Source organism: Lipophrys pholis (genome assembly GCF_963383615.2).
Source record: "Lipophrys pholis genome assembly, chromosome: 13".
Taxonomy (NCBI): Eukaryota; Metazoa; Chordata; class Actinopteri; order Blenniiformes; family Blenniidae; genus Lipophrys; species Lipophrys pholis.
The window spans coordinates 10,277,968-10,304,262 of record NC_137632.1 but is presented as its reverse complement, the minus strand read 5'-3'; the positions used below and the strand labels follow the sequence as shown (position 1 = coordinate 10,304,262).

The 26,295-nt window shown below is 41.5% G+C and overlaps 1 protein-coding gene across 1 annotated transcript in view; it reads left to right on the top strand.

The window, feature by feature from the left end:
• The first annotated feature begins 2,540 nt into the window (after positions 1 to 2,540).
• bcl9 (BCL9 transcription coactivator) overlaps positions 2,541 to 26,295 on the top strand; it is a 28,352-nt gene continuing 4,597 nt past the window's right edge. The window contains exons 1-7 of the mRNA XM_080477917.1: positions 2,541 to 2,721; positions 4,858 to 5,019; positions 20,856 to 21,363; positions 24,512 to 24,825; positions 25,013 to 25,120; positions 25,266 to 25,452; positions 26,126 to 26,222. Of these exons, the coding sequence (XP_080334043.1) occupies positions 21,077 to 21,363; positions 24,512 to 24,825; positions 25,013 to 25,120; positions 25,266 to 25,452; positions 26,126 to 26,222 (993 nt within the window). The 5' untranslated portion in view covers positions 2,541 to 2,721; positions 4,858 to 5,019; positions 20,856 to 21,076. The remainder of the gene's footprint in view (positions 2,722 to 4,857; positions 5,020 to 20,855; positions 21,364 to 24,511; positions 24,826 to 25,012; positions 25,121 to 25,265; positions 25,453 to 26,125; positions 26,223 to 26,295) is intronic.

The following is a 26,295-nucleotide window of genomic DNA, read 5'->3' as shown; positions in this document are numbered from 1 at the left end:
GACTGAAACTGTATGGATGTAAGGACACACATATATACAGTAGATATGTTTATAGGTTTTATCACAAACCTCATCTGTTATCTAAATAAGTATACATTTGTAGACATTTATGTATATATTTAGTTGTAAGGTTTTTCTTTTTTGATTGGTTTTTGCTTAGGAAATACAGATAATTAAGATTTGCATGATTAATCAACACCGTGAGCTCTCACATTTTGTAAAATTGAACAAACAGCCAATAATCATCATGAGAACCAATAGCTATAGTGCATCCCAAATAAATCTGGTAATTTTGAGGCCAATTAAGTGTCTTTTTTTTATATCCCCAAAAAAGACCAAGACACAGCTGGAGATAAAGTGACAGCTTCATTACAGGAGAAAAACATCTGGACAAACAAAAAACAAAAGGGGGTGTGTGGATTGAATGGGTGAATAGCAGTGACAGGAACATCAGGCTGCCACGAGAACAATTATATTATCTGCCAATTATGTTCTTAATTACTAGTATGGGCAATACTTTCTGCAGACATTGAAAATTACCTGCCATATCAGAGCGAGTTTCATGTTTCTGCACAAACAACTCAAAACTTTAAGATGCTCACTTCAACACCACTGAGGACACGAAATGCAAATGACAGCATTTTAGATAAGCCAGCTCATCTTTTCAAATAGGAAGCTTATTTAAAGTTAACTCTCACTTCTTGCGGCATTGAATTGAACTTCAGTGTCATGAAGAAGCCAATGTTATAATCATTGGCTGACTTTTAGAAACAATCCGGAACATTAATACTTCAAAATCATTTATAACTGAATCAAATTAGGCAAAAGTTTGCAATGAAGGATATCATCTGGAGTTTTCTTTCCACTTTCAAATCACTGCTGTTACTGCAGCCTGTTACTAACGTTGTTGATGCACATGTTATGCTTTTATTCTGCAGTCACGTTGCATAAAGTGTGTTTTTCATTATGTTTGGTCTTCATTTTTACCATGTAATGTTCAAGGAACAGGATTATCTAAATAAGATAATATCTCTGGACATGTAATGGTTTGTCAGTTATTCATACACTCAGGCTTCCACCTTCTACATTGCTTTACAAGGGGCTGGAGCCAATCCAGTTATGGCTCTTCACCCATATGTGAAGGCGGGATACATGCTGGACAGATCACCAGGTAGTCACAGGAGCAACCCCACACACTCATATTCACACCAGCAGGCAATTTGGGGTCCTCAGGAAGAAGCAAATACATGCATGTGCAGGGATAACATGCAAATTTCACATGAAAAAAAAAAAATTATCCAAAATCCCAGACTGAACCAGGGCCTTCTCACTGTGAGGCCATTGTGTGCTAAACACTACATCACCACAAACCACTGTGGTAAATGGATTTCACTTTTTCCCCTGCTTGAGCAGTCCCCAAAGTGCTTTACATTGTAAATCACATTCACCCATTCACACACATTCACACACCAATAAAGGCAGCTGCCATGCAATGCACTCAGTCCATCCATTTGGGAGCAGTTTCGGGGTTCAGTGTCTTGCTCAAAGACACTTCGACATGTGGACAGATAGGAAATCGAAACTGCCGTTCTTTGTGCACATAGCATGTTCTCCCTGTTCCTATGTGGGTTCTCTGCAGGTACTCCGGTGTCCCCCCACTGTCCAGACACATGCATTTGGGGTTAAGTGGTTACTATAAATTGCTGGTAGATGTAAATGTGAGAGTAGGTGAGTCTCTAGGATCGACTGTTGACCTGCATGTATCCTCCCTTTGTGCAGCTGGGATTGGCTAAAGCATCCCACGACCCTGATTTGTAGTACAGAATAGTTACTAGCATACAAACCTAATGATCCATAAAGTTTGTAACAAGAAGGGGTACCCTTGAAAAAGCTATGAAAGGTTGACGACATGAGGGTAAAATAAGTGTGGGTGGATGGATGATATTCATCAATTGCGTGATCAAACTTGTCAAAGGAGGGCTCTGCAAATGTTTATAAAATAATGTCTAAAATGGAAACAGATTCACTTTAATATCACACCCATTGTAAACAGCAGCAATGTTTAATCAGTGCACAGCAATGGAATTCCTTTTCTTTTTTCCAAAATGGTCCAAAAAATTAAAAAAAATATAACAAACAGGCAATCAAATCTTTCCATTTCTCAGCACTGGGGTTACAGCTCACCAAAAAGCTGCTGTGGTTATGTGGAGCGCACCTTTTAGAACATTATCCTGAGTTAACTTCCCTTAAAAGTTTACTGCTGAACGACGCCTACGTTCCTCCTCACAGGACTTTGAAGCGGCTAACTTCTTGTGACTACTACTCCGCAAAGGCAAACAGCCTGATTACTTAAGACAAAGAACGGATGGTGTGTCTGTGGGTTTCTCGGTGTTTGTTATGTGTTTACCGTGTCACATGGAGATGGACAGTGGCGTCTCTCGGCTGTCCGACAGTAACATTCTCACTGGCACACAGACCTGACCTAGAATTGCTACTTAGAATTCGGGCGAAACCATCTCTCCGGAGCGGAGGGGGGTGGTGAGAGACGACAGGAAATCTTGACTGGGATGTAATGGAGTAGGACCACTGGAAAGCGCTGGCGAGAAGGGGGGGGAGACATATTGCTATTTTATAATGTTACCGTGATAATGTTGTGATTTGATAAGCATGCGGTGTAAAGTCGTCGTGCGAGCGAGACGAAAATGAGGCGAACGTTTCCAGGTGAGTGTTCCTGCTTTCACGTCTGGGCTGGAAAGTGTCGCTGCCGCGGCTCGCCTCCTGGCAACGGGCACACGCGGGTCCTCCTCCCGGGGACATCTCACTCCGGTATCCGTTCTTCTCTGCCTCTGTCCCCGAAGGCTGGCTAGCAAAACCCACGTCGCGTCTGGCCCGGGCAGACAGTGTGGGGCTGCGTTTCGGCCGTAAAACGCCGCTTCTTTTCTTTTTCTTTTCTTTTTTTTTTTATCCACCTCCCTCCAGCGCAACAAAAGCGGATTATTCACGATGTTTTCGGCATGGTGTAAAACCCGCGGAGAAATATTGGTTTTTACCCCATTATACCGGAGGACCGCCCGTGCTTGGTGAAAATGAAAAAAGGATACAATGCAGCATGCATGTTCTGCATTCTTCAGGAGCAGCGCACCGTCGGTATTGTATTCCATTTGTCCACAGAATGTGTTTGATATGATTTTATAGAAACGCGTCGCGACATTACAGGCCTCGGTTTGCTGATTGTGTCGGCCAGCCCTCTCATCTGCCGAGCGATTTAATTGTTACATTGTTAACGGAGCCAGCAGAACTTGAAAATGAACGTTTACCCAAGGCGGGCCTGAGTCGCTTGATTAACAAACAAAGCCACAAAAATGAATCTCCTTTTGTGTGTGTGTGTGTGTGAGTGTGTGTGTGAGTGTGTGTATATGTGTGTGTGTGTGTTTTTTTTTTTTTTTGGTGCGTGTGTGTGTGTGTGTGTGTGCTTGTGGCCGACGTCGTTGTTCTCGCTCCGAGCCGCCGTCCACTGCCTCCCTCTTCGGGGAAGACTTTGTTTGCGCTGGCCGAGGCTCCATGAATGCGAGTGCCGAAGTCCTCCCTTCCCCCCCACTTCTCCGGCGAAACAGGAACAACTTCTTTTAGGAAAAAGGAAAAAAAAAAAAAAAAAAAAAAAAAAGTTCCTGGAGTTTCAAGCGCCATGGAACTACTTTGTCCGCCAAGAGTTTGTCCAGTGAGGCGCTGAGATTTCAGAGGAGGGAAAGTCTCGTCCCCTGTAGTTGTTATGTGCTTTATTTGCACACTTTTGGGTTTTTTTTTCTTCTTCTTTATTTTAGGACGACTTCCTCGACCAGGCCCGTTCGTAGTGAGTAACTTGTGGCATTGTGCTGTTACCTTGGCAAGACCACAGAGTTAAACATGGCAAAGAATGTGTTCACTCTTTACCAGTTTTCTTCCTTTCTGTTTTTTTTTTTCTCTCTTTACAATCTTGTTTAACTTGACTAGTGAGTGACGGTAAAAAAAAAAAAATCCTCAGGTCCTGTGGTGAAAACATTTTACGTGAAAAAAGGGAGCAGTCATTTGGGGATTTTTTCTGGAGTGTGTGTGTATGCTTCTATCATGAATAAAGTCTTATATTGTTTCCTCTGATTCCCTTTTAACACGCGAGGGGCCTCAGGGAATTTGTTTTCCTTGATTTAATGTTTTATAAAGAGTCACCAAATGTCTAATAAAGGCTAGTCTTACATGGCACTAATGTATAATTCTCTTTTTCATTTTAAAGTTCTATCTCTACAACTTTTGTTCTGTGTTGCAGGTTGACTTCGAGTCCTTTTTTTTAATCTTGTGTTGTTATTTGCAGAGACTCTTGAGTTCAGTTTTGGAGCTTTCTTGCCAGTTGCTAAGACTCAACTGCAGACCTTCTTGTTTCAGGACTCAGGTCTCCTCAATTGCTAGGCAACACTGCTGTCTTTCATTAATGTGTATCTGTTGCATAGTCTTAAGGCTGTTTTACATGTATCTTTGCCACAGTCTCAGCTTAAACCATTTGATTTGGCTTCTCACACAGTGGGTAATCTTCAGAAAATAGGATGTCAAAAAGTAAGGAATATTTTGACGGAGTATCACAGACTATCTTGTAGTCCCTGATGTGTACACTGGTCGATAACATAAGTATAAATGAGTGTCTGGGTTATGAGGGGGGGGGGGGGGGGGGGCATACGCTGTTACTGTAGCCCCTCATGACCTCAGCTTTGCACTGGTTATGTGTTTGCTACATGTCGGTCTTGTCAACATGCTCGACTGAGTGCTTTTCCTTGCCATCTACTTGTTTGTGTCTTATCCAATGAGCAAAGTTCTTTCCCTCTGTTCCAGGTGTGAATGACTTGTGGCTGTAGGTTGTCGTGAGTGGGCCGGGTTCCTGCACAGCCTCCGTGGCTGACTGGGAGGAGTCGGAGAGCAGACATCAGTGCCCAGGGGACCTTAGGCCTGGTTCTCCATATGAGGCCCTGCTGAAAGGGCAGGGGGGCTTCTGAGGTAACCTAAATCTACTTGGACTCTTTTCTTCTTCTTTTTTTTGTTTTCTTTGGTTCTCCTTTAATTGCACTGTTTCTTCTGTGTCTCAAAAATGTCTGTACATGACTGACCGCATACAAATATGTTTGAAATCACTACCTCCTTGCTGTGCAGTGGTCTATCTTCATCGTGAGACGCTTATTTTCAGCTTCCGACTCAAACATCTTAACTTGGTGTAATTCGATGTGCACCTCATGGTTTCTACCTTCTACAGTTTACACGTGTGAAATGATGGCGTGTTGAATTTAGTGCAATATTGAGATTATGACGGAGATGTAAATTTCAAAGTTTGCTGAATCAAGTGTTTGTTTTGCACGTCGTGAATGTATGCACACGACAGTGCTTTAGGCCTCAGTTTAGTGGTGAAGTGCTACTCGCTGTACACTGGGCTAAAGAAATTAAAACAAGCCCTGTTTTGAAGTGTCTTCTCGGTCGCATATAATGCATATTCTCACTTTAATGCTTTATAAATGTCACATTAACGTAATGATGTCGAACACAGGACCCGACACTGACTTGAAAGACTTACTGGGGCCATAAATTGACACGTTAATGCTGCTGTGATGCAAGGAGAACGAGGCAGCCACGGGTTCTTCTTAACGTCGGTCACTATCTCATTGACATTTATCAGTGGAGGTGTCCGTCTTCTGATGCGAGAAGCCTTGAACGGCGGCGCGAGTCTCCCCGTTCAGCCAACGCTCAGAGAAACACCGCCGGACCATTAGCAAGATGTTTGGTCTCAATCACTGATCTGCACATGCTGAGGACATAACACGGTCAGGGCGCTCTCTCTGAGAACGCCGTGCACACTGTTTATTTATCTGCTATCTAATCCGAAGTGCGTTAACCAAAAAAACCACAGAGAGGTGAAGGACACAGGGAAATAGATATTGATGTAAAGCGGCGAAGGATTTATTTTTGCCTCTGTATTGGCCTCTCGTGTTTCCGTGCATTTGTTTGCTTCATGGGTTTTCTAATTAAAACTCGCAGGGCTTGTGTTGTGTATGACATGGAGGGATATGTCGGCGAGGCGGTTTGTCTCATTGCCTGTGCAGTGGGTGGCAGGGGGGGTCCCTTCCGCAGTCATAGAGCAGAGGGTTAGATCCTTGTGTGTCTCTTTTATTGCTCGAAATGTTTATTTTCACTCAGTCGGGTGTATATTTTTTTTTCCTGCCTGTAATTGATTTTTCATAAACTCAAAAGTGTTTACATGAATGCAACATGTCAATGTTACTATCATCCGCTTTTCTGTCTGAGATATGCATTCGCAATTCATCAAGGAATTTTAGTTTATCCACTGAATGCCACAGTAATTATGTAGGACTCCCAAATGAAAAGGAAACAGCGGTTTTTCGTTTTTGATGAGTATTTGTGCATATTTTTTTTGGCTAATTTGCCGGTTTGATTGTATCTTCTGAAAGCGATGTTGAATTGGTGCTTTAGTGCCGTGGAGCTGCAGTGTCAATGCTTCATGTGGCACAGTGTGGCCTTATAGGTTTAAAGAATAAAAAAAACTGGAGCTCTGTAAAGCATAAAACTGATGTACAGTTGCGCATGGTCATGTGTGGCATTCCCAGCAGAATGCAGAAGTATGAAGGCGTGACACACTAAATCATATCATTTCCATACTCTCCCAAAAAAAAAGAGAACCCTTGTTGTTGAGGTGCAAAAAGATACTAGAGCCTGACAGTAGACGCTTTTAACTCCCCTCTTTTGTTTGGCTTTAAAACCACCAGATTCATTATTGGAGGAATTGTGACATCAAACATGTTTTCAGAGCAGGCTAAAATATAGTTTGATTAGTTTGGTCAGTGATTTATTGATTGCTGCAAATGCTGGTCATTTCTCCCTCCAGCAGTCATAATGGGCTGTTGACACGTCTCCTCGCATTGATGTGTTGTGAGTCCCTGGATAAGTATTAGTGCCTGGAGCAACTTTAATAAACCGTTAACGTCACAATAGTGACTATTGTATGCAAGTTGGGGTGCGTCATATTGTATTGGTGATGATACTGGTTTAGTTTCATACACGATTGAGGGAAAATAATTTCAATAATGTTGTTACTCCCAACTGTTATGTTACCCATTTAATGAGTCGGTGTAAAAGTAGCTATTATGTGTTTGACTAAATGATCCCAAAATATGAAGGAAATTATGGTTGAAATTATTTTATTTATTTAAAATTTTCTTCCAAAGCTCCCAATCAAAATGAAATCTTATGCCTGGATTTCATCTCTATTTGTGCATCATGGTCTTCAAGGACAGTACAGAGCATCAACCATTCACAACAACAACTCAGAGCCCACTTTACAATGATTAGAATTTGGTGCATAAAGTAGAGCAGCATGAAAAATCTGCTTCAGGTTTTAGCCCAGCCCTTTAAAAAGTGACAAATTCAGTGACAGCTAAACATAGAGAAGACAACTTCTGTGATTCATTTTGTGGGCTTTTTTTAAAAGATTTATTTTGGATTATATTTTGAAATTTTTCATGTATAGAAATGTCAAAAAGAAAACATTTGAAATTTGATTTAACACTTGACAGAAATTGTAAAAGTAAAACTGACAGGGCCACATTTTATATTTTTAGTCATATTGTGGCAAAAATACCCCAAACTGCATTTGATCCCAATATAATTACGTTCACAAAGATTTATTTATTTCTTTGTTTTTTTTAAAGTTGATCTGTGTTTTGGTACTATTGGAGACAGAATTCAGGGAGCAGAATTGACACAATTATCATCTTTCATAAGTCTATCTTTTGCTTGTCAATAGAAATACATCAGTGCAGAGAGAAGGCACACGGATAGATAATGGATGGATGGATAATAGTATAATGGTATTAAATGTTTACAAAAAGTCAATAAGCAATGAATAAGGCTCTCTCGTCACAGTCACTCTAGTATTGGCTGTTCAGATCCATATAGAGTGCTCAGTGTGTTCAAAAGGTAAAATAGTAGAATTATCTACTTTTCATTGATGCCACGGACTGTTTTTGGTCAGAATGAGAACAAAGTGTTGATTGTGTTTGGCTTATTTATGTATTTGTTGAGTTCATTGTCCAGAGTGATCATGGGTTAGACATGCTCTATAGTTGGACTGCGAATAACAATAAAAAAAGAATGCAACCAAAGCTAAAGGACTTCGTTTCAAGAAGTTGTAATCAGGCCTTGTCTTCACAGTGCAGTCCATGATCGGGGTCTCATATGTTTGGACGTGTGGAAGGACTGTTGCTCATACACGATCCTCAGGGATGTGCCTGGCTGAGTCACAATGTACCGATCCATCCACCTCCATGTTTTTCTGCTGAGATTGACAGTCGAGGCAGGGACAGGCTTCTTCCCTTGCATTTACACGAGGGGTCCTCTCAAACAGAGCAGCTCCCAGGTGGAACCCGAGGGGGCCGCCGTGGCCTGCCATCATCCCAGACATCTGTGCTGAAAAAGCCACCGGGCAGGCTGAGGTGATTTTGCAGCTAACGCATGTACCGTTTTCACGACTGACCTGTTCCACTCATGTTTGAAAGAGATTGGAGACTGTGACACATTGGCACTTGACAGATTTCATGTTGACGTCTGACTCGGGTTCAAGTAAAAAAATATGTTGTTTTCTCTGTTACACGTGTTTTGATGTCATCACATTGGTAACATCAAAGGTCAAGTTACGGTCCCATAACTCGCTACCAAATCTCGTCCTCGCCGAGCCGCGTAATACCTCTGCGTCTGGCGGCTTCAGTGTCATTCCCGCTAAACCTTCAACACAATCTACTTGCTTCTTTGTCATGGCTTTGCGCGCATTACAGTGATGTTATGATGACATGAAAGAGCAAGGTTAACTTTTACTGTGTTTGCTGTTGTGGACTGGTCTGTTAGTTGGCCCTGCTTCCTGTGCCCATTAAACACGTTCATATTAACCCAGCCGTTCACACGCGATGGTTACTGTTTAGTCGGGTCAGTGTGAAATCCACTCTGCTGTTGTTACTAGTTAGCCCAGTTAAAAGTGGCGACTTATTAACATAATGTGAAAAAATACACTTGATGTAATCATTTACATCTGAAAATCAGGCCAAACCTGACGATCACATTCAAGCTTCAGTGTTAAAATGGAGGTCTTGGCCACTACTCTTCCCCAGATTACTTTTTTATTACTTTATTATTTTTGTCCATGTGGTTAGTCTGAGCTGGAACGTGATGGGATTCCTGATATTTTCCACTTTTTTTAGTTTGCCATAAAACTCAGAGCATGTGACAACACAAGGAGCTGGGTTTTGATTAGAAATCAGCTCGGCGATTTTCTGAGGCAGCGTAAAGCATCCGTCTACTCTCTCAACTCTTCATTATCATCTGTTCTTTGACTAACCACTCAGTGCAAACGAGGGCAAGCCTGTGGCATTTAATACCTTTACGTTATTTGGTTGAGCTCCTGGTAAGTGATGGGTGTGATTGTTTCTGTGCTTTGGAAGAAAATTTGATTTTTCTATTTATTAACAGATGAAAAATCACATGTTCACTTTGGTAATATTTTGATATATGACTGTATTACAAGTCATTTTGAAACATTTTCCCAGTTTGAGCTGCTTTGTCAAGTCTCTCAATCCAATTTTTCTTTTTACATTTTTATCAGAAGTGATTGAATCTAACATATTACAATTTTGCAGTGTTGGATTGATTTACTTTTTTCCCCGATATTCAATTTAAGAAATATTTTATTTGAGCAAAGCAGTGAGCATGAATCAACGTATATTGTTAAATCTATTAATTATTTGCTCTGCTAAAAAAATTGTTTCTAATGTTGCTGTCGTGTAAGGATCTTAAGCAGAATATCCCAAAAAGGGCCATGTTTGAGGCTTAATATATATCTCTAGTTTTTACTCTATTTCCACTTCCATATGACACTTGTGTTATAGGTGCATTTAAGGTCATACTCTAAAGCTTTGCTGGTATTTTTTTGCCATTGATTGTAATAAACACGTCTATAATAACAAGAGCAAAATATATATTTCACAGTGTGCCCATTTAAAGATTTTCACATAAAAATAACCAAAAAAAACCTCCAAGCCTTTGTTTTTTTTTAACTGTGCAAGAGCTGCTGCCTGAGCTATACAGTCACACTGAGCTGAGACAATGAAGACAGTTTGCAACATAATATAATCTCCCCTATCCTGGAGAGATAAGTTCATGAGACCAAGAGAGGATGTTCAGTGTATCTCTATCATCAATATAAATGACAATCACTATTCATTTGCAGATCAGGTTTCAGTCATTTCTGCTAAGATACACAGGTACCTGTTTTCAGCATGGTGGTTTGCAGGTAGGAAAGACGTTGCAGTACCTTCATTGTTTTGAAGGGAAGTTAAAATGCTCTCACATAATGCACACAAGTAGGTTTGAACTCAGAGGAGCCGTTCATGGCATGAACTCGAAGTGCTTCATCAGACAGCTAAGTACTGCCGCATTAGGATATTTTTCTGTGCGCTGGTATGAGGATGTGCGTGTATATTTCGCTGTATATTTAATTGGGCAGGTCATAGCCAATGTGTTTAAAATTCCACTGGAATGACACACCAGTGTAAACTGGGGTAATTCAGGGACACAATCTGGCTCGTATTCTCTCCAGAGTGCTAATTTTGTTGTATGATAAAGGAGAGGAGCTGGAACATCTGTTATATACTCGGTGTGTTTGTTTGTGTCTCTTTGAGTAAAATATAGTTTTGCTTTGTGGTTACCTCGCGTCAGGTCAGTAAGGATACTCGAGTCATGTCACACGGGTTGACCGATTGAGAATTTATTTGCTGCTTCTGTTGTAGAAGATCTCGGGGGATTTTAAAGCATGTTTTAGGTGCTGCTGTAAAAGTAGGCTTTTTATTTGTTTGTGCTGCTTGTTGTGTGGTTCTGGACATAAACACAACAGTTGTTAGTTTCTCACTGGTTTCAAGTGTCTTGCAAGTAGAGCCTATTGACCAGCATGCAAGGAACACAAATTTATTTTGCACTTTACTTCAATGGTCTACACAGCCCCTGAATGGTCGAGCCATTGGGATTTCCCACAATGCTTTTAGTCACAGGGAGACGTCCTCCCAGCATGAGCAAGGGAGGAATGTGGCCAGAGTGTGGGAGCGACCGTTTGGACGGAGGGAGGGAGTCACGGACCAAAGAGCATGGTCAAGAGAAGGGAGGGAAGCAGGGGTCTGCACAGAGGGCAGCAGAGTTTCACTTGGGCAGACGTTGCCTCTCTTCGACTTTACATATGAGCTAAAAATGAAAGAAACTCATGGAAAAAATTACCTGTGCGGACACAGATTCACACAACAAGTTGGTTGTATTTTCTACTGATATCACTGTGGCCACTGTGAGCACTCTTACCACAGCACCACAGTGCTCCTGCCTTAATTAGCAGTTTGACTGGAGGGCTTTATGGGTGCAGAATTCTGATCCTGCAGAAAACCTGCCATAACCCAAGGAAGAAAAAAAAAAAAAACAATCCAAAGGGGGTCTGAAAAGATTCATCCCCAGTCGGAAACAGACGTTGGAATAATTGGACTGGATGGGAAATGCAGCTGACCTGAACAGACCCAAAGAAAGCCCACCACCAGTTAATTGGCAGAATGATGCACCACCAATTAATAAGCAGTCATAATCTTAAACAGTAGTAGACAGAATGTATATTCATTTTTGCGATTCCCCTTGTATAAGTTATCTCCTGCCTTGAAGCACACTGTCTTCTATAGAATCCCATTTTACTCACAGGGCTAATTGCTATGATACAATGCATACAGGTAATTTTATACCTGCTGTTAAAACTTTTTATTTGTTTCCTCTTTTAATGGGGTTCATTACATACTTGTCGTGAACATTTAAGATCCTAAACATGACCCCCATTAATTTGTTTGTTTTAATCTCCAGAAGTGAAGACACCCTGAATGTTTCATACATGTCCTTATTTTAAAGAAACACTCATTATTTTCTGGTTTGCATTTACTTTACTCACATCTGGGAGCCCTGGGTATGAACAAACTATTTATGAACTTGCAGAGGTACAAAGTTGGTTACAAATTCACCAGCACCTTTATACAGGGCGAAGCTGCTCTGAAGTTGTCAAGATCAGGAATATGCACGGTTGTTAATCAGTTGACTAAATGAGAGGCTACTTGCTACCGAGCACCAAATTATTTAGTCTCGCTCTCATTCACTGTGTTTGGAAAAAATAAATTTTTTGCAAAACGAGCTTGAATTTTCAGTACCTTTATCTAGAAATGAAAATGTGGTAGCATATAGGCATATATCAGGAAAAAAAACCTGTACAAAATGACTATTGCAAGCAGTGCTCGCCACACTCAAGCCATTGAGATCATTTACCAGGAGACACTGTGAAAAAATACCACAGCTCATCACTGCAATCACTTTGCTTTTGACTTTTGTAATGATAATATCTCCCGGATGTTGAACCTGAATACACATTGCTAAATTGCAACTGTTTTATGAGCCTTGAGTAAAGAAATATTCGCTTTTATCACCATGAACCAGTCAAGCCAAATATATTTGTATACAAGAAACACATAGGAGGACTTTTTCTAAAAATCTAGAGCTGACTTGGGAAGCCGCTTATTAGTTCTCAAAAACTTTTTTCTACTTCATTGACCCAAGAAATAGAGTAAAAATGTATGTAGATTTGGACAAACAGAAATCTAGGCTCAGGGACTTGAAGGGATTTTAGAAAACCTTTATTTCTTACTACTCAAAGCAGGTTCTGTTGTAATGTGTTTCTCTGCTGCACGGTGAAGTGGTCTCCTTGTTTAACTTGCATGAGCGACCATGAAAAGCTCACTATGTCAATTTACTGGTCAACATACTGAGCAGGATTTTATGTGACTTAACATGGATTTATATCACTACCCTAAGACTGTGCCCATTGCATAGATGTTGATCTTTAGACACCTATGCTCTTTTTGTTGTTTTTTTTTCTTGCATTTCTGAATTTAAAGGCACAGGGCACGACAAAGAACCTATTTATAATGCTACAGTTAAAGTTTGCAGGAGCCAAGGCAGTGCAAGAGACTAAATGCAAGAGACTACTCATTTCTGGCCTTTTTAAGCTCACTTCCTTTTACTGTATAAATGGTGTTTTAAAAGTATTTTTGTTATTTTATTTATGAAATCTCTTGTGTACTCATTTACTCTTCAGTATTGTAATTCTACTACATTTGTATGGATTTGAATAACAAAATCTTGCTTTTTATGACAGTAATTTTACCATGTGAGAATGTGATACTAACCCACCTTTAATTTGAATCCACATTTGTAGTATCAGAGGAATAATAGCACATTGGTTCTGGTTCATCCAGTCTCTTTGTCTCGTATCCTGCAGTAAGGTGAGTGTGTGTGCATGCAAGACACACCCACTTAGCCAGAGATACAGAGACAGAGGGCAGATGGACAGAGATGGAAGTGCAGGGTGAAGTGTGTGAGACGGAGATCAGAGCAGGCCAGAGTGCTGAGTGCCAGTCCTGCTGCTGGAGCTGGCCGCCACACATGGCACCGTGCCCGGGCTACGCCAGCAGATGTGTCACTAGTGAGTCAGCTGTGTGTGTGTGTGTGTGCGTGTGCGTGTGCGCGTGCGCGTGCGCGTGCGCGTGCGTGCATTCACGTCGGGAAACACAGACACCCACCCGCACACTCTGTGAAGGGAGCGACTTGTGTAATAACCTCCCTCCCTTTCTACTGGTAAATCTGTTTCACGCCCCTTTCTTATCCCCCTGTTTTCATTGCCACTTCCATCATTATGATGGACACGGTGAGGCTCCTGTCACCGCAATATGATATGACATAATGTGACATTACACACATGTCGCCTCCCCGGGGATGGAGGGGCATCATCGTCTGCCGTCCAGAGGAGAAGATGAACTGGGGATGTGGGGGAGGGGGGCTTCTGTCGAAATGCAGGGCAGGTACACCAGTGGAAAGTAAGTTGCTGCTGGGGTGACCGTAGAGAATCAGGCTTTAATTGAGGTGAACGGAAGACAAAACCAAGGTTGAGAGGGATGGAAATGCATAGATAATCCCCTCTGGTAGCACATCGTAGTTTAGAAAATGTGAACAAATTCAGTTGTAAATATTTGTGTGGTTTGGTTTCAATAGAGAGAGATCAGTCATGCCCCTGTGAGCCGGCTCATGTGTGAGCGTCCTTGTTCCTGTCACAGTAGATATATTATGTCAAATGCTACATCTGTGGCGTCACAGCTCTATCTTTAGTGACACTCTGCATTCCACACATTCTGCGTGTGCCAAGTGTGAATCATAAGTGCCGTGTAGGGTGTGGCATTTTAGGGTAGTGCTCTAAGGAAGTGACCTCAACAGGTGAGCATGCAGGTGTCTCCTCAGACGAGGATGTCCAACTGGTATCGTTTGCTCGTCAGGCAGTGAAGGTTTCAATATTTAGTCTTTGGTTTTTACTTTTGGTTGGACTTAATGTCATACAGGATTTCTACTTTCCCATAGGCAAAAAAGGTATGTCACACGAAGACTTTGTTTTATTTGTTTGTTTTTGTTACAGTTGCTGGACTAGTTGAAATGTAAAAGGCAATAAAACTCAACCTCATCCTTAGTTCATTGTTGTCTGGAGTTGTTGCATCGGTTCTTCTGTGGTAGTTGTGTTGTTTTAGTACAACCGCTCACTAGTGTCTGCCAGCTTGAGCTCGGTAGTGCTGTGTGCCTGATGTTCTTGATTCGCTGCTAACTTTATGATTCTGTGAAACGATAAATAGTTCAGTTGTGTAATTGCGAGAAAGGCTGCAAAGTTCTAGTACACCAGCAGGCTTTCGATGCAGTCGCGTCAGATCGAAAACTCTTCTCTTGTGCTCAAATCCTAGGAAGGAAAAAATGCATAATTCAGACATCATATAGAAGAAATACCTAGTAATGGTAAACAAGGACACTTGATGTTATCGCCTGCTTTTGGATCCGTTACACTTGCTCTCATGCTGACTAGATTAAAGCGTCAACTCTGGAGGATATTCAGAGTCCAGAATTTAAATGGGCTTATTAATTGTGACTCCTTCCATGCTGAAGTTTTCAGCTCATTTGAGGATTTTTCTTTGTTGCATTCTTCTGGTCGCTCTTTTGAAAAAGATTGTCGTGTTCAAGATTTGAATTTTTTCTTTTAAATAGCAAAATATAAAACTTTTTGACAATAGATTCATGCACGACAGACCATGTAAAAGAAAATCATTGGAAAATCATGCAAACTTTAGATATGTATACTTGTTGCATGATTGATTAACATTAATATGTATTTGTTTTGCTCCTGCATGAAGAGACAGAGGAGATTTTCTGATACCGAGATCTTTATACTGCACGGTACACCACTGATGGCTCTGAGTTTTGTATATTCGTGCAAAAATAAACCGAGGAGAGGTGGAAATAATGCTTGTGATATTGCCCCAAACAAATAATGGGCTCAAGCAATTCTTGAGATGGAGGGCCGAGCAGACGGAAGGCGGGTAGGGGAGCTAGAGAGCGAGGGAGAGAGAGCCATACTCCATTGTGACTGAACTGCAAAATGGGATTTGCATAAATAAGGCTGAAACATCAGCAGGCGTTTTTACAGCCAACAGCAGGGCTGAGATGAGGGGAAAGAGATGGCGTGTTTGTGAATATGGGTTTGCACTTGTGTGCCCCCCCCCCCCCCCCCCCCCGCTTTTAAAAAATAATGTATTTGTTGCTTTGTTGTGTTAAAAATTTCAAACGGTGGACTCTCTTGGCAGAAAGATCAAAGTTCCTCTCTTCTTAAAGATCACTCACCTTACTAGTGAAGTATACCACTGGTGGATACTACGTTGGTAAAATCTCTCTCTCTCTCTCTCTCTCTCTCTCTCTCTCTCTCTCTCTCTCTCTCTCTCTCTCTCTCTCTCTCTCTCTCTCTCTCTCTCTCTCTCTCTCTCTCTCTCTCTCTCTCTCTCTCTCTCTCTCTCTCTCTCTCTCTCTCTCTCTCTCTCTCTCTCTCGTCAGAGGAATTTAGGTGACGTAGCAGGTAAAGGTCGACACCCTGAGCAGGCAACATATACGAGGACTTGTTACATAAGCATTAATACATAAGCATTAAATAAAATGCTCCCTTTTAGTGCCACCCGCACTGGAAAACCCAAATCTAATTGAATTGAACTATTTTCTGCCCTCTTTTTATGTGGAACCTCATATTTATATCAGAGGCAAAAAGCTCATTTTTAGAGCCTCATTATACTGTTTTCACATTAACTTGGATGCACTGCAGCTCCTCGCGCTTGCCATGATAGACAGTTCAGCGTCTTTACTGTAGATAGAGGAATAAAAATCTCTGTGATTACCTCCACCACGCTTTGTTCTGTGTGTGTGCGTGCAACCGGCTGCACCATACACACCTGATGTACAGTGTGCGAGTGAGTGTGTGTGTGTGTGTGTGTGTGTGTGTGTCAGTGCATTCCTTACGACAGTTATGTCAGCAAGCTCTCCAATTAGTGTCTCATTAGCGTGCGATTGGAGGGAACAGGTGATTGACAGTTCCTGCTGTTTGTGTCTGCGTGCGTGCACACACTCAGATTTGTGTATGATGGAGGTTTAGATGAAGCCCCTCCAGGGCATACATGCTAGTTAGGGTTGAATGATGTAGAAGGCTGATTCTTTGATATAGTATAAATTATAACTTCTCAAGCGAAATGAATACATGTTTCAAGAGATTCTTTTGGCGCCTCTGGACGATTGGCCTCTGGTTACTCACGTTATTCAAGGCTCTCGTTTCAGTCCTTGCTGCACAGTGCACGAATAATGTGATAATGACTGCAGAGTCGCAGCCCCGTTCACAGCGGGTCGAGGAATCACGTTTTCAAACTACAACTACACACCTTGTGCTGAAGCATTCCGGCTGCTTTAAACAGTGTTGTCTGTTGAATGGCTGAGCTGTGTTTGACACTCCTTCTCCCACACCTTGCTGACGAAACAAGACAAGGCTGCATGTAATGATTTTTGTAACTTTCCATTACCAGGAGTCACACCCAGTTAATTCAGTAGTTGTGCAAATTCAATCACGTTAAGGCCTTGAACTTCTGCCATCGGTGGTCTTTTGTGTGTTTTTGCAAAACTACTTAAGTGATTTTTGTTTGTTCCAGTCGAGTTCAGATTTTCATAGAGGGGACGTCCGTCTCCTCCTCATATCAACGACTGTATTTCTGGATCAGACCTTGTTTTTCTTGTTGTAATGTCGGTGTTAATAATGTCAGTTTTGAATTTTGTAGCTTTCGTAATGAAGCTCTGTGCATATTTTAGTTTAAAAGGCACATACAGTGCTTGAACTTTTCTGAGTAATGCATGTATTATCCTCACAGACTTCAAAACTATTTTATTGTGTCACTTTGAACAAAAAGCCATGCTCCGATGAATGTGATGTAAACTTAGTATATAATTATGAAGAATAAGTCCTAATCCCCACAATTTAGATGTGTCTTCTGAGTAGTTGGGACTTTTGTCCAAAGTGTTTGTTTTTGTTCCCCGGTCTCTGTCGAAGGCACACAGTACAGTGTGCTGTTATTCACTGTGATTTAGTTCAGAGTGGCTATCTGGCAGGCCTTTTCCACTCTGTTTTGCTCGAGCTCGTGCTCCACATTGACGCACAAATAACAGTTTTTTTGCTCTTCTCCACACATTGTCATCTTTCTGTTAATTCCAAGTCTAAAACCTGAACAGTAGAAACAATGAGCAGTCACTAGTAACACCTCCGGTACTCTGAAAGCCTGTTCTGCTGCTGATGTATAATTCTTCAGAATGCGATATGTGACTGAACGTTCACGGATACATAAATGCACAATAATCACTTTTCTGAACGGCCCCTACTTCTATCTCAAGCCTTTTTTTTTTTGTTGTTTTGTTTTCATATTGAAAGGTTCGTCCTATCACTTTAATTTGGACACAGAAGCCTCTTGTGTTGTCGTTGAGCAGCCAGCTTGTGTGCAGTAGTGATCCGTGGCCCTGACGCTTGTAAATCACCTCTCCCGGAGACCTGCAAGCAGACTGGTGCTGCTGCTGTAGCAGGAGTCAGTGTGTTTGTCTGGTTCCCAGTGACACCCCCTCCTCCTCCCCCGCCCCCCTCCCCTCCTCCCCCCTCCCCACACCCCCTCAGACTCTCCACCTCCCCTCTCCCCAGGGGAACTCTGGAGCCAGTTACAATGTTGAGTGTTTTGGAAGAGCTCCTAAATATTTTCAGGATGACAATGTAATCTGACTGACTGTGCTGCTCTCTGGAGCAGGATTCTCATGCAATTCTCACACACACACACACACACACACACACACACACACACACACACACACACACACACACACACACACACACACACACACACACACACACACACACACACACAATTGAAAACATACAGAAGTTGGTCTAGATTACAACACTTGCTCTCCCCACACTGTATTTCACATGATACCCCACTGAAGGCTTTCTGTGACTAACCGACCCTGTGCTGGATTGTGTTTTAGGCCAACAGCGATATTGTTATTAGGGGGGGATAGAAATCTAATTACAATGTGACAATGTTAGCCAGTAGTGTTTATTTAACATAAGAATCTATGTTTGATAACCATGTCTTCCATTCTGTTGCTCTCTAGTGGATAAACAAAGGAACTTTAAACAACTGTTTCTAGTTGTTATTCATTCACTCAGTTTTACATTATTGTGTTACTTACAAACATTGTTTAAAGAAATACATATTCTCTTTGCTCATCTTCAGTTCTGCTGTTGTCTGCTGAGGTTGGTCCCTTGATAAACATGTTCACAGAGCAGATTGAGATTTTCTACTGTGAAAACATACGACAATATGACTGCTGATCACCTCACTGCAAACAAAGCAAAGGTGGACAATGAAAATTGAGGTGCTCCTGTCTGGTCACTGGCTCAGTAATTAATTTTGTATTTGAGTGATGTTAAAATGTTTCACCATTGAAAAAAGGGGGTGGGGGCTGTCTGTTCAAGTTATTTTAAAACCACTGTGAAAGACAAAACGGTTAGGTTTTCCACCTTTCATTCATTCGTTGGAAAGTTGATATTCCAAAATGTGGGATAGTGTCACTTTAAGTCAGCGGTCATACTTGGTGATGAGAGCCCAAAGCGGGTTTTTTTTTTAGTTTAGTTCACTTTCCTTTCACACAGATGTTTTTAAGATTGAACCAGAATGTGTAAACAGATTGTATATCCGACATAAATGATGTATATGTAGCTTATTGTGGTGGTACTTTTTACTAGCTAAGGATTCACCAACAGATTATCAAACATATAAAGTTGTCAAAATAAAAGCAGGAATGTCTTCGTCTCATACAGGCCGATGTGGATCTGTTGCAAAGAAATGTTTTGTTGATGTTTGTCACAATCCTGTGATACGTCTATTTAAAAACTTTGGTCTGGTGTGTGTCTACATTCAAACCTCACCAGAGTTGGTTTCAAAGTAGACAGAGATCTACCATATTTTCAGGACTACAAGTTCCACTTTTTTTCGTTGTTCATTGCTGGTTATGCGACTCACATTACGAGCAGACTCGTATATTAAGAATATACCAGTACATCATGGGATATCTAAATGACACCGTATGGCAACTTGCTTACAACCACATTTTACTGACAGTGAAGCACAGCTGATAAGAGCAGACAAATGGTTGTGCAAGGAGAGGTTTTAACTGTTAACACACCTTAATGAGCAGACAGCCTCCAGCAGCACAGTGCTGGTGTGACTCCTTTAAGTTTCACTTTCACTTTATACCAGGGGAGTCAAACATAAGGCCCATGGGCTAAAACCGGCCCTCAAAGGCTCCAATCCGGCCCCACATAAGCAAGGTGGTTGTATAGGATTAATAAGAGCTTTTTATGTCACATTTCACGGAAATTTGCAACAGAATGTTTAATTAAAATTGACTTTATGTTGGGTTTGTAGTGATTTTCAGTACTAATTGTTTAATCTTGCAAAATTATAGATAGTTTCATCATGTACACGTTGTGCTACAACAAAGCAAAACTGTCAAGTATAAATTCAAAGGTTATTATAGCAATATTTTACCAGTCCAGCCCACTCAAAATGAAACTGCACTGTATGCGGCCTCTGGAGTGAAATTGTATATATTCTGTTTACATCATTGTAAACCTTATATACATGTGTATATACATTGTATACATCTTTATATTAGTCCAGTTATGTGCTTTTATTTAAGTATGTTTCTTCCAAACATATTTGGTGTTTGGTTCGTTCAGTATCAACATCCTACAATTAATCACATGCCACAATGTAGTATTAAGTAGTCCACAATGCATTAGAATGCACCATTTAAGGTCTATTTTTTCAAAGGGCAGGCTCTTCTATTGAGAACTGTACGGTAACTGTAATTGCGAGGAAAAAACTAAAAAGGCTAATCGAAGACTGAAGGCATGCTGGCCAAAGCTGGAGTAACAAATTCACACAAATGGTTTATCGACAGTGCAGTTATGTGTATCCACGGGAAAAATAAATTAGTCTCATACACCAGAGCAACTTATATAAATAAAAAATTTTGTTTTTTGCTCTTGAGGGCACCATTTCTGAGGCATGTAACCTATACTGAGGTGTGACTTATACTCTGGAAAATACAGTACTCCTTAAAGTGTCTGCTTGCTCTTCCAGAACAGTCATCTCTAATCTTTTTCAGTGAACTAAACCTGAAGAACCTCATACAAAGTTTCTGAAGACTCTGTCCTTGTTTTCCAGTTTTGTTAACCGTTGGTTTTCTTTCTATCTTTCTCTCCACAGTGTGCCCACGGGCCATTGAAAGCCCCCTTGGGGGAATTTCATATATACACACGGAGCAAGAAAAGCCCTCTGGACATTAGTTTTTCACTCACACACACACACACACACACACACACACACACACACACACACACACACACACACACACACACACACACACACACACACACACACACAGGCAGGCACGCACACAGACACACCCAGACAAGGACATAGGGAGAATGTTGGAGGTCCAAGAGGAGAGGCCAGCGGCGGCAGGTACAGCAGCGACACATTTTGGCAAGAAGGAGCGAGGGAAGAAAGAGAGAGACGAGACCAAGGACAGTCGTGGAAACCTGTCGAATATTGTGAATCCTGTTCCTGGCTCCCGGAACGCGCGCACGAAAGCCCAGCTGGCACACACAGGCAGTCCACACCAGCACATCACTTCACCCTGTTCTGTCGTCCTGGGAGCTCCATCAATGCACTCCAATAGGTTAAAGAACTCCCCGTCCACCAACACACAAAGGTGAGTAGACTCACACGTTGACAACCTGTGGGCTCCCTGCTAACTCCAAATTTCCCACAGAAATGCTTTGTAATAGTCTTTGTAGTATACACAAGCTAAAGTGGTTCTTACTTGGTTTTTCCAGCAACAGTGCGACTGGTTTGAAGATGGTTTGTCTTTAAGTTTTGTAGAGCTGCTATGAGTAGTTGACGAAACCAACAATAAAAATTTGCAGACTTTTTATTCCCAAAAATTTCTCGAGTCGTGGTTTTACAAATAGACCCTCTATTTATTTTTGGCCACCGTCTCAAACGGTTCACTTGGTTTATTGATGCGTCTCCACACCACTGCGAGCGCTGTGCTCGTATTGCTGCTTAAACCTGCTCCTCTTTCTCCCCCTTTGATATGAAAATGCCAGCGCCGACTGCAGCGTGTCCATTAGAGTGTGCATGGCCTCTCTCTACTCAAATTTGATAATGCCTGGTTGGAGAAAAATTCATTCTGGATCTGGTTGACAGCAGTGGAGGGGAGCGTGTTTGAAGCTCGCTGCACCTTCTGCAAGAAATCAATTAAACTTGGAACAACAGGAATCAAGGCATTGCTCATTTTTGCCAATATGGATGTTAGAATTACATTCTTTACTAAGTAGTCTTAAAAAGGTCTTAAACTGAACTTGTCGGAACCATGTAAAAAGCCATGCCGTTTTTTCATGCTATTAGGTTAAACAAATCCTTTTGTCATTTACCTGAACCGGTGACCTAAACACAGATACAGTGCATCTAGAAAGTATTTACTGCACTTTGCTTTTCCCACATTTAATTGTTATAGTTGTATATTCAAAAATTCTAAACAGGATATCCCATAATGACAATGTGAAAGAAAAAAACAAATGTACTTAAGTATTCACAGCCTTTGATCAAATAGATTGATGCACCTTTGGCAGCAATTAAGTCCTCAAGTCTTTGAGTTTGATGTCACAGGCTTGGTACACCGATCTGTGAGCAGTTTGGTCCATTTTCAGATCCCTACAGAGATGTTCAATCGGAGTCAAGTCTGGACTCTGCCGGGCCACTCAAGGACGTTCACAGAGTTGTCCTGAAGTCACTCCTTTACTTATCTTTCCTTCTATTCTGAATAGTCTCCTAATTCCTGCACATGAAAAACATCCCCACAGCATGATGCTGCCACCACCATGCTTCACTGTATGACTGGTATTGACCTAGTCATGAGAAGTTACTGGTTTCCTCCAAACAACACCTCTTAAGCTCCAGAAACATCTTAAGGATGATCAGTGGAAACAGGAAGAACGTGAGCTTTGAGCTTCATGCCAAATACAGTGATTATTTTTCAATAAACTTGAAACACATTGTCATTAATGGGGCAATTTGTGTTGATTTTTCAGGGGCAAAATTTGTTCAATTAATTTTGAAATGAAGCTGTAACATAATGTGGGAAAAGGCGCTGTGAAGACTATCCAGTTGTACTGTAGGATCACAATAGTGACTTTGGTAATCAACTTCTACATCTACATGTCTTTATGTATGGTTTATAAATAAAACATTTGATGTATTTAGCTTCCAAAGCACATAGAAAAGCTTTACTGATGGGACACAAGATTCTTTGATTAAAAGCGAAATCACAAATATATAATAAAAAAAAACAACACACAAATATTGGCTGTTATGGGTTTTACTAGTTGGGAACTTAAGTTTCTTCAACTGGAAACTCGAGAAAACAATGGGAATTGGTACCAACTGGCCATAGCCAAGTTTGGTACCAAGTGTGACTGTATCAGTGTTTCTCCAAGTGTGGTTTTCAGGGAACTGCTGGGAGAGCCCCCCCCCAGCTCCAGCACAACTGATTCTAATTAGAGGGTCATCGTTAGACTCTGCAGAAGCCCGGTAACGACCTGTTCATTAGAATCAGGTGTGTAGATGCAGGAGGCGTCTCACACATGCAGAGCAGAGCTCTGCAGGATCATGGCCAAACAACTGTAATTTACTTGGTATATGATCCTGAAGTCATCTTAATCAGCAATATAATGAATTTGTCAGAAATCGAAGCAGCTTGCTTCAAGTTTGACATGGAGTTAGCGTCAGTTGTTATCCTGCATGTTATGACCTGGACGGTCTTGATGTGTGATCCAGAGCTGTTCTAGGGTCAGGGAGTACACTGTGCTTGGAAGTTTTCCCTGCTGACTCATGGTTCTGGAGCCTCTGGAAACGACTGTCTGGACTGCCAAAATTTTGGCTTTGGCTTCTTTTACTACCAACTGTGTCTTTGTGTGTACATATGTACAGAGTTCTAAGCTGTGGCTGTACTTTGTGGACATTTTGGCATTAACTCTATGCTAGTTCTATGTGTGTGTGTGTGTGTGTGTGTGTGTGTGTGTGTGTGTGTGTGTGTGTGTGTGTGTGTGCGCGCGCGCGAGCGCGTATGAGCAAAGGGAGACAGTGAAAGAGATCAGGGTGTGGTAAGGGAGTTTTTTGCCAGTTGGATGTATCCTGCTTGCCTAAACTGAGCCACTCTCATAACTAGTAAGCAGCAGTCATTTGTAGATGGCCTGTGTCTCTACAGTCTGTTGCATGTCCAACTGTGGGCATTGAATTCCCAATACCAGAAATCTAATGTGGTGTTCATAGGCATATGTGCCAAATGTTGGATGTCATAATGGCATTGTATTCAGCTGTTTCAAATTAGGAAAAAAAACTATCAAATTTTTTCTTTTGATGTTCTGCTGACCATGCCTGCAGGATACAACGTTAGGTAATAAAGATACAAGTAGTAATTATGTACTGGGGGATTATCAGACCTTGTGGATGGCATGCTGACTCACTATTTACATCAACTTTTGCGTGGTTTATTACAATTCCCAGAGCATGATTATTGAATGCTTCTGTAATGCCTAAGGCACTTTGCTTAATATGCCCTATTTCCCCACCCAGTGATATGTGTTTTATGAAGCCAAAAGAGGTCGTAAGTAAATGTAGGAAGACTAGATCTGTTATCTTTGCAATGCGCAGAATGTCATTTTACTTCACAAGCAGGTCAACGTGGACACTAATATTGAACTGTGTTACTTAGCCATTCTTTTAATGAAAAAAGATGCTCTATGTTAGTTAATTTAACAATTTTCACTGTGATTTATTATTTTTTTTTGTCCTTTCAGCCCTAAACCTAAGACGGAGGCCATGGTACGATCACCTCCTGTCATGTCCCCCTCCACTGCCGCCCAAATGGACTCTAAAATGCCCAATCAGGGTAAACCAGGGAGCACAGGCAGCCAATCACAGCCCTCACCTTGTGATCCTAAGACCATGGGTACCAAAGGGGCTCAAAACGTTACAGGGGGAATGGGGCTGAAGAATGGCCAGGGCTTGACCTCTGGTCCTAGCTCCAAGGTGAAAGTCAAAAGGGAGCGAAGCACCTCAGTAGAATCCTTTGAACAGCCAGAGAGTGGCACAGCCACCAGTGAGGAAAAAGGTAAGAGCCACTGCGCCCAGTAAATGTTAATAAATGGTGTACATATTTGTTTGCTTGAGTGACTGTGTAAAACAATCTGGCCAGAGATGGCAACAGTTGGACATCTTGAATAACCAGACTTGCAGTTCCTCATTGTCACTTGCACTTATAAATCCAAGTCTATTGATGTCCGTGTGTGTCTGTACAGATAGTAGCAGGGTGAAGAGGATGTGTGTGGCAGAGAGGAGGCAGCCGTACAGTGGAGCTGACTGGTGCTCTGGGGGAGAAAGTGAAGAAGATGACAAAGGATTCTTCAGTAAGTGTGTTAACGTGTGCATCCAAGCATGTATGATAGTCTCTCCACTGATCAACTTGACTTTATGACAGCTCTTCAGGAGAACTGCACATCCCATAATCCTGTGCTGCTCCTAAAGCGAGTTTTCCTTGGTGTCTCCCTGTAGACTGCAACTCCAGTGACGTGAAGCCCCAGGACTCTGTCACACATTCTACCTCCAATGCCGGACTCAGTCGCTCCTCTACACCCTCCCACAACACACTGGGAGGCCAAGGCTCCACAACAGAACCTGCGAGTGGGCAGAAGCCAGGCTCAAAACTTGTTTATGTCTTCACCACAGAGATGGCAAACAAGTAAGAAAGATGAGATAAGGGTTTTGTCTTTCACAGTCAGTATCTTTGAAAAATAATTGCTCTGAAAAAGAACATTGCCATGTAGTTATGAACGATTGTTAGTTTTAAAAGTTCAATATCCTTTAAATCCCCATAATGGTTTAGAAAGACTAATTAAAACACATTTTTACATAAGAAAAAATATACACCCACAGCAAAATACTCGCTGTATTCCAGTTGAAATTTTTAATGTAGTTGCTAACTATGTCAATTGCCTGAAGAATATGTTTTTGCCCCTGCCATCACTGGTTGTTGATGTCTTTGATGTTGGTTGCAGCAGCTTGTGTGTATGGCACTAAATTATTTGCTTCCATATTCCAGCCTTTTCAGTTATAGCCTTAATCTGTTGTGCACATCTGCACAAACATGTGTGTTTCTCAGTTGGGAGTAAATGCTTGGCTTAAATTAACACACCCCGTCGGGAATTAGAGATCAAAGATGTGGATGCAGTGTGTATGAGTGAGCTTTCATGGTTTGCTTAGTTTTTTTTGACCTTGGCATTACCTTCATGATCTCATCTCCTACTATTTCAATGTTCACCATTTCCTCAGCGTGCGCACGCACGCACACACACGCACGCACGTATTATTGTGTCTGATGACTGATATGTGACTGTCTGTATTATTGTCTCCAGGGCAGCTGATGCAGTTCTTACTGGCCATACAGAAAATATCATTGCCTTCCACATGAAAAACATCTCCAACAGCAAGGACAAAGCTCACCTCCTTTTGGTAAAGATGCACACCTGTTAATGCTATCTTAATTAAAACATCAACAACAAATTGACAGTATCGTAACTTAACC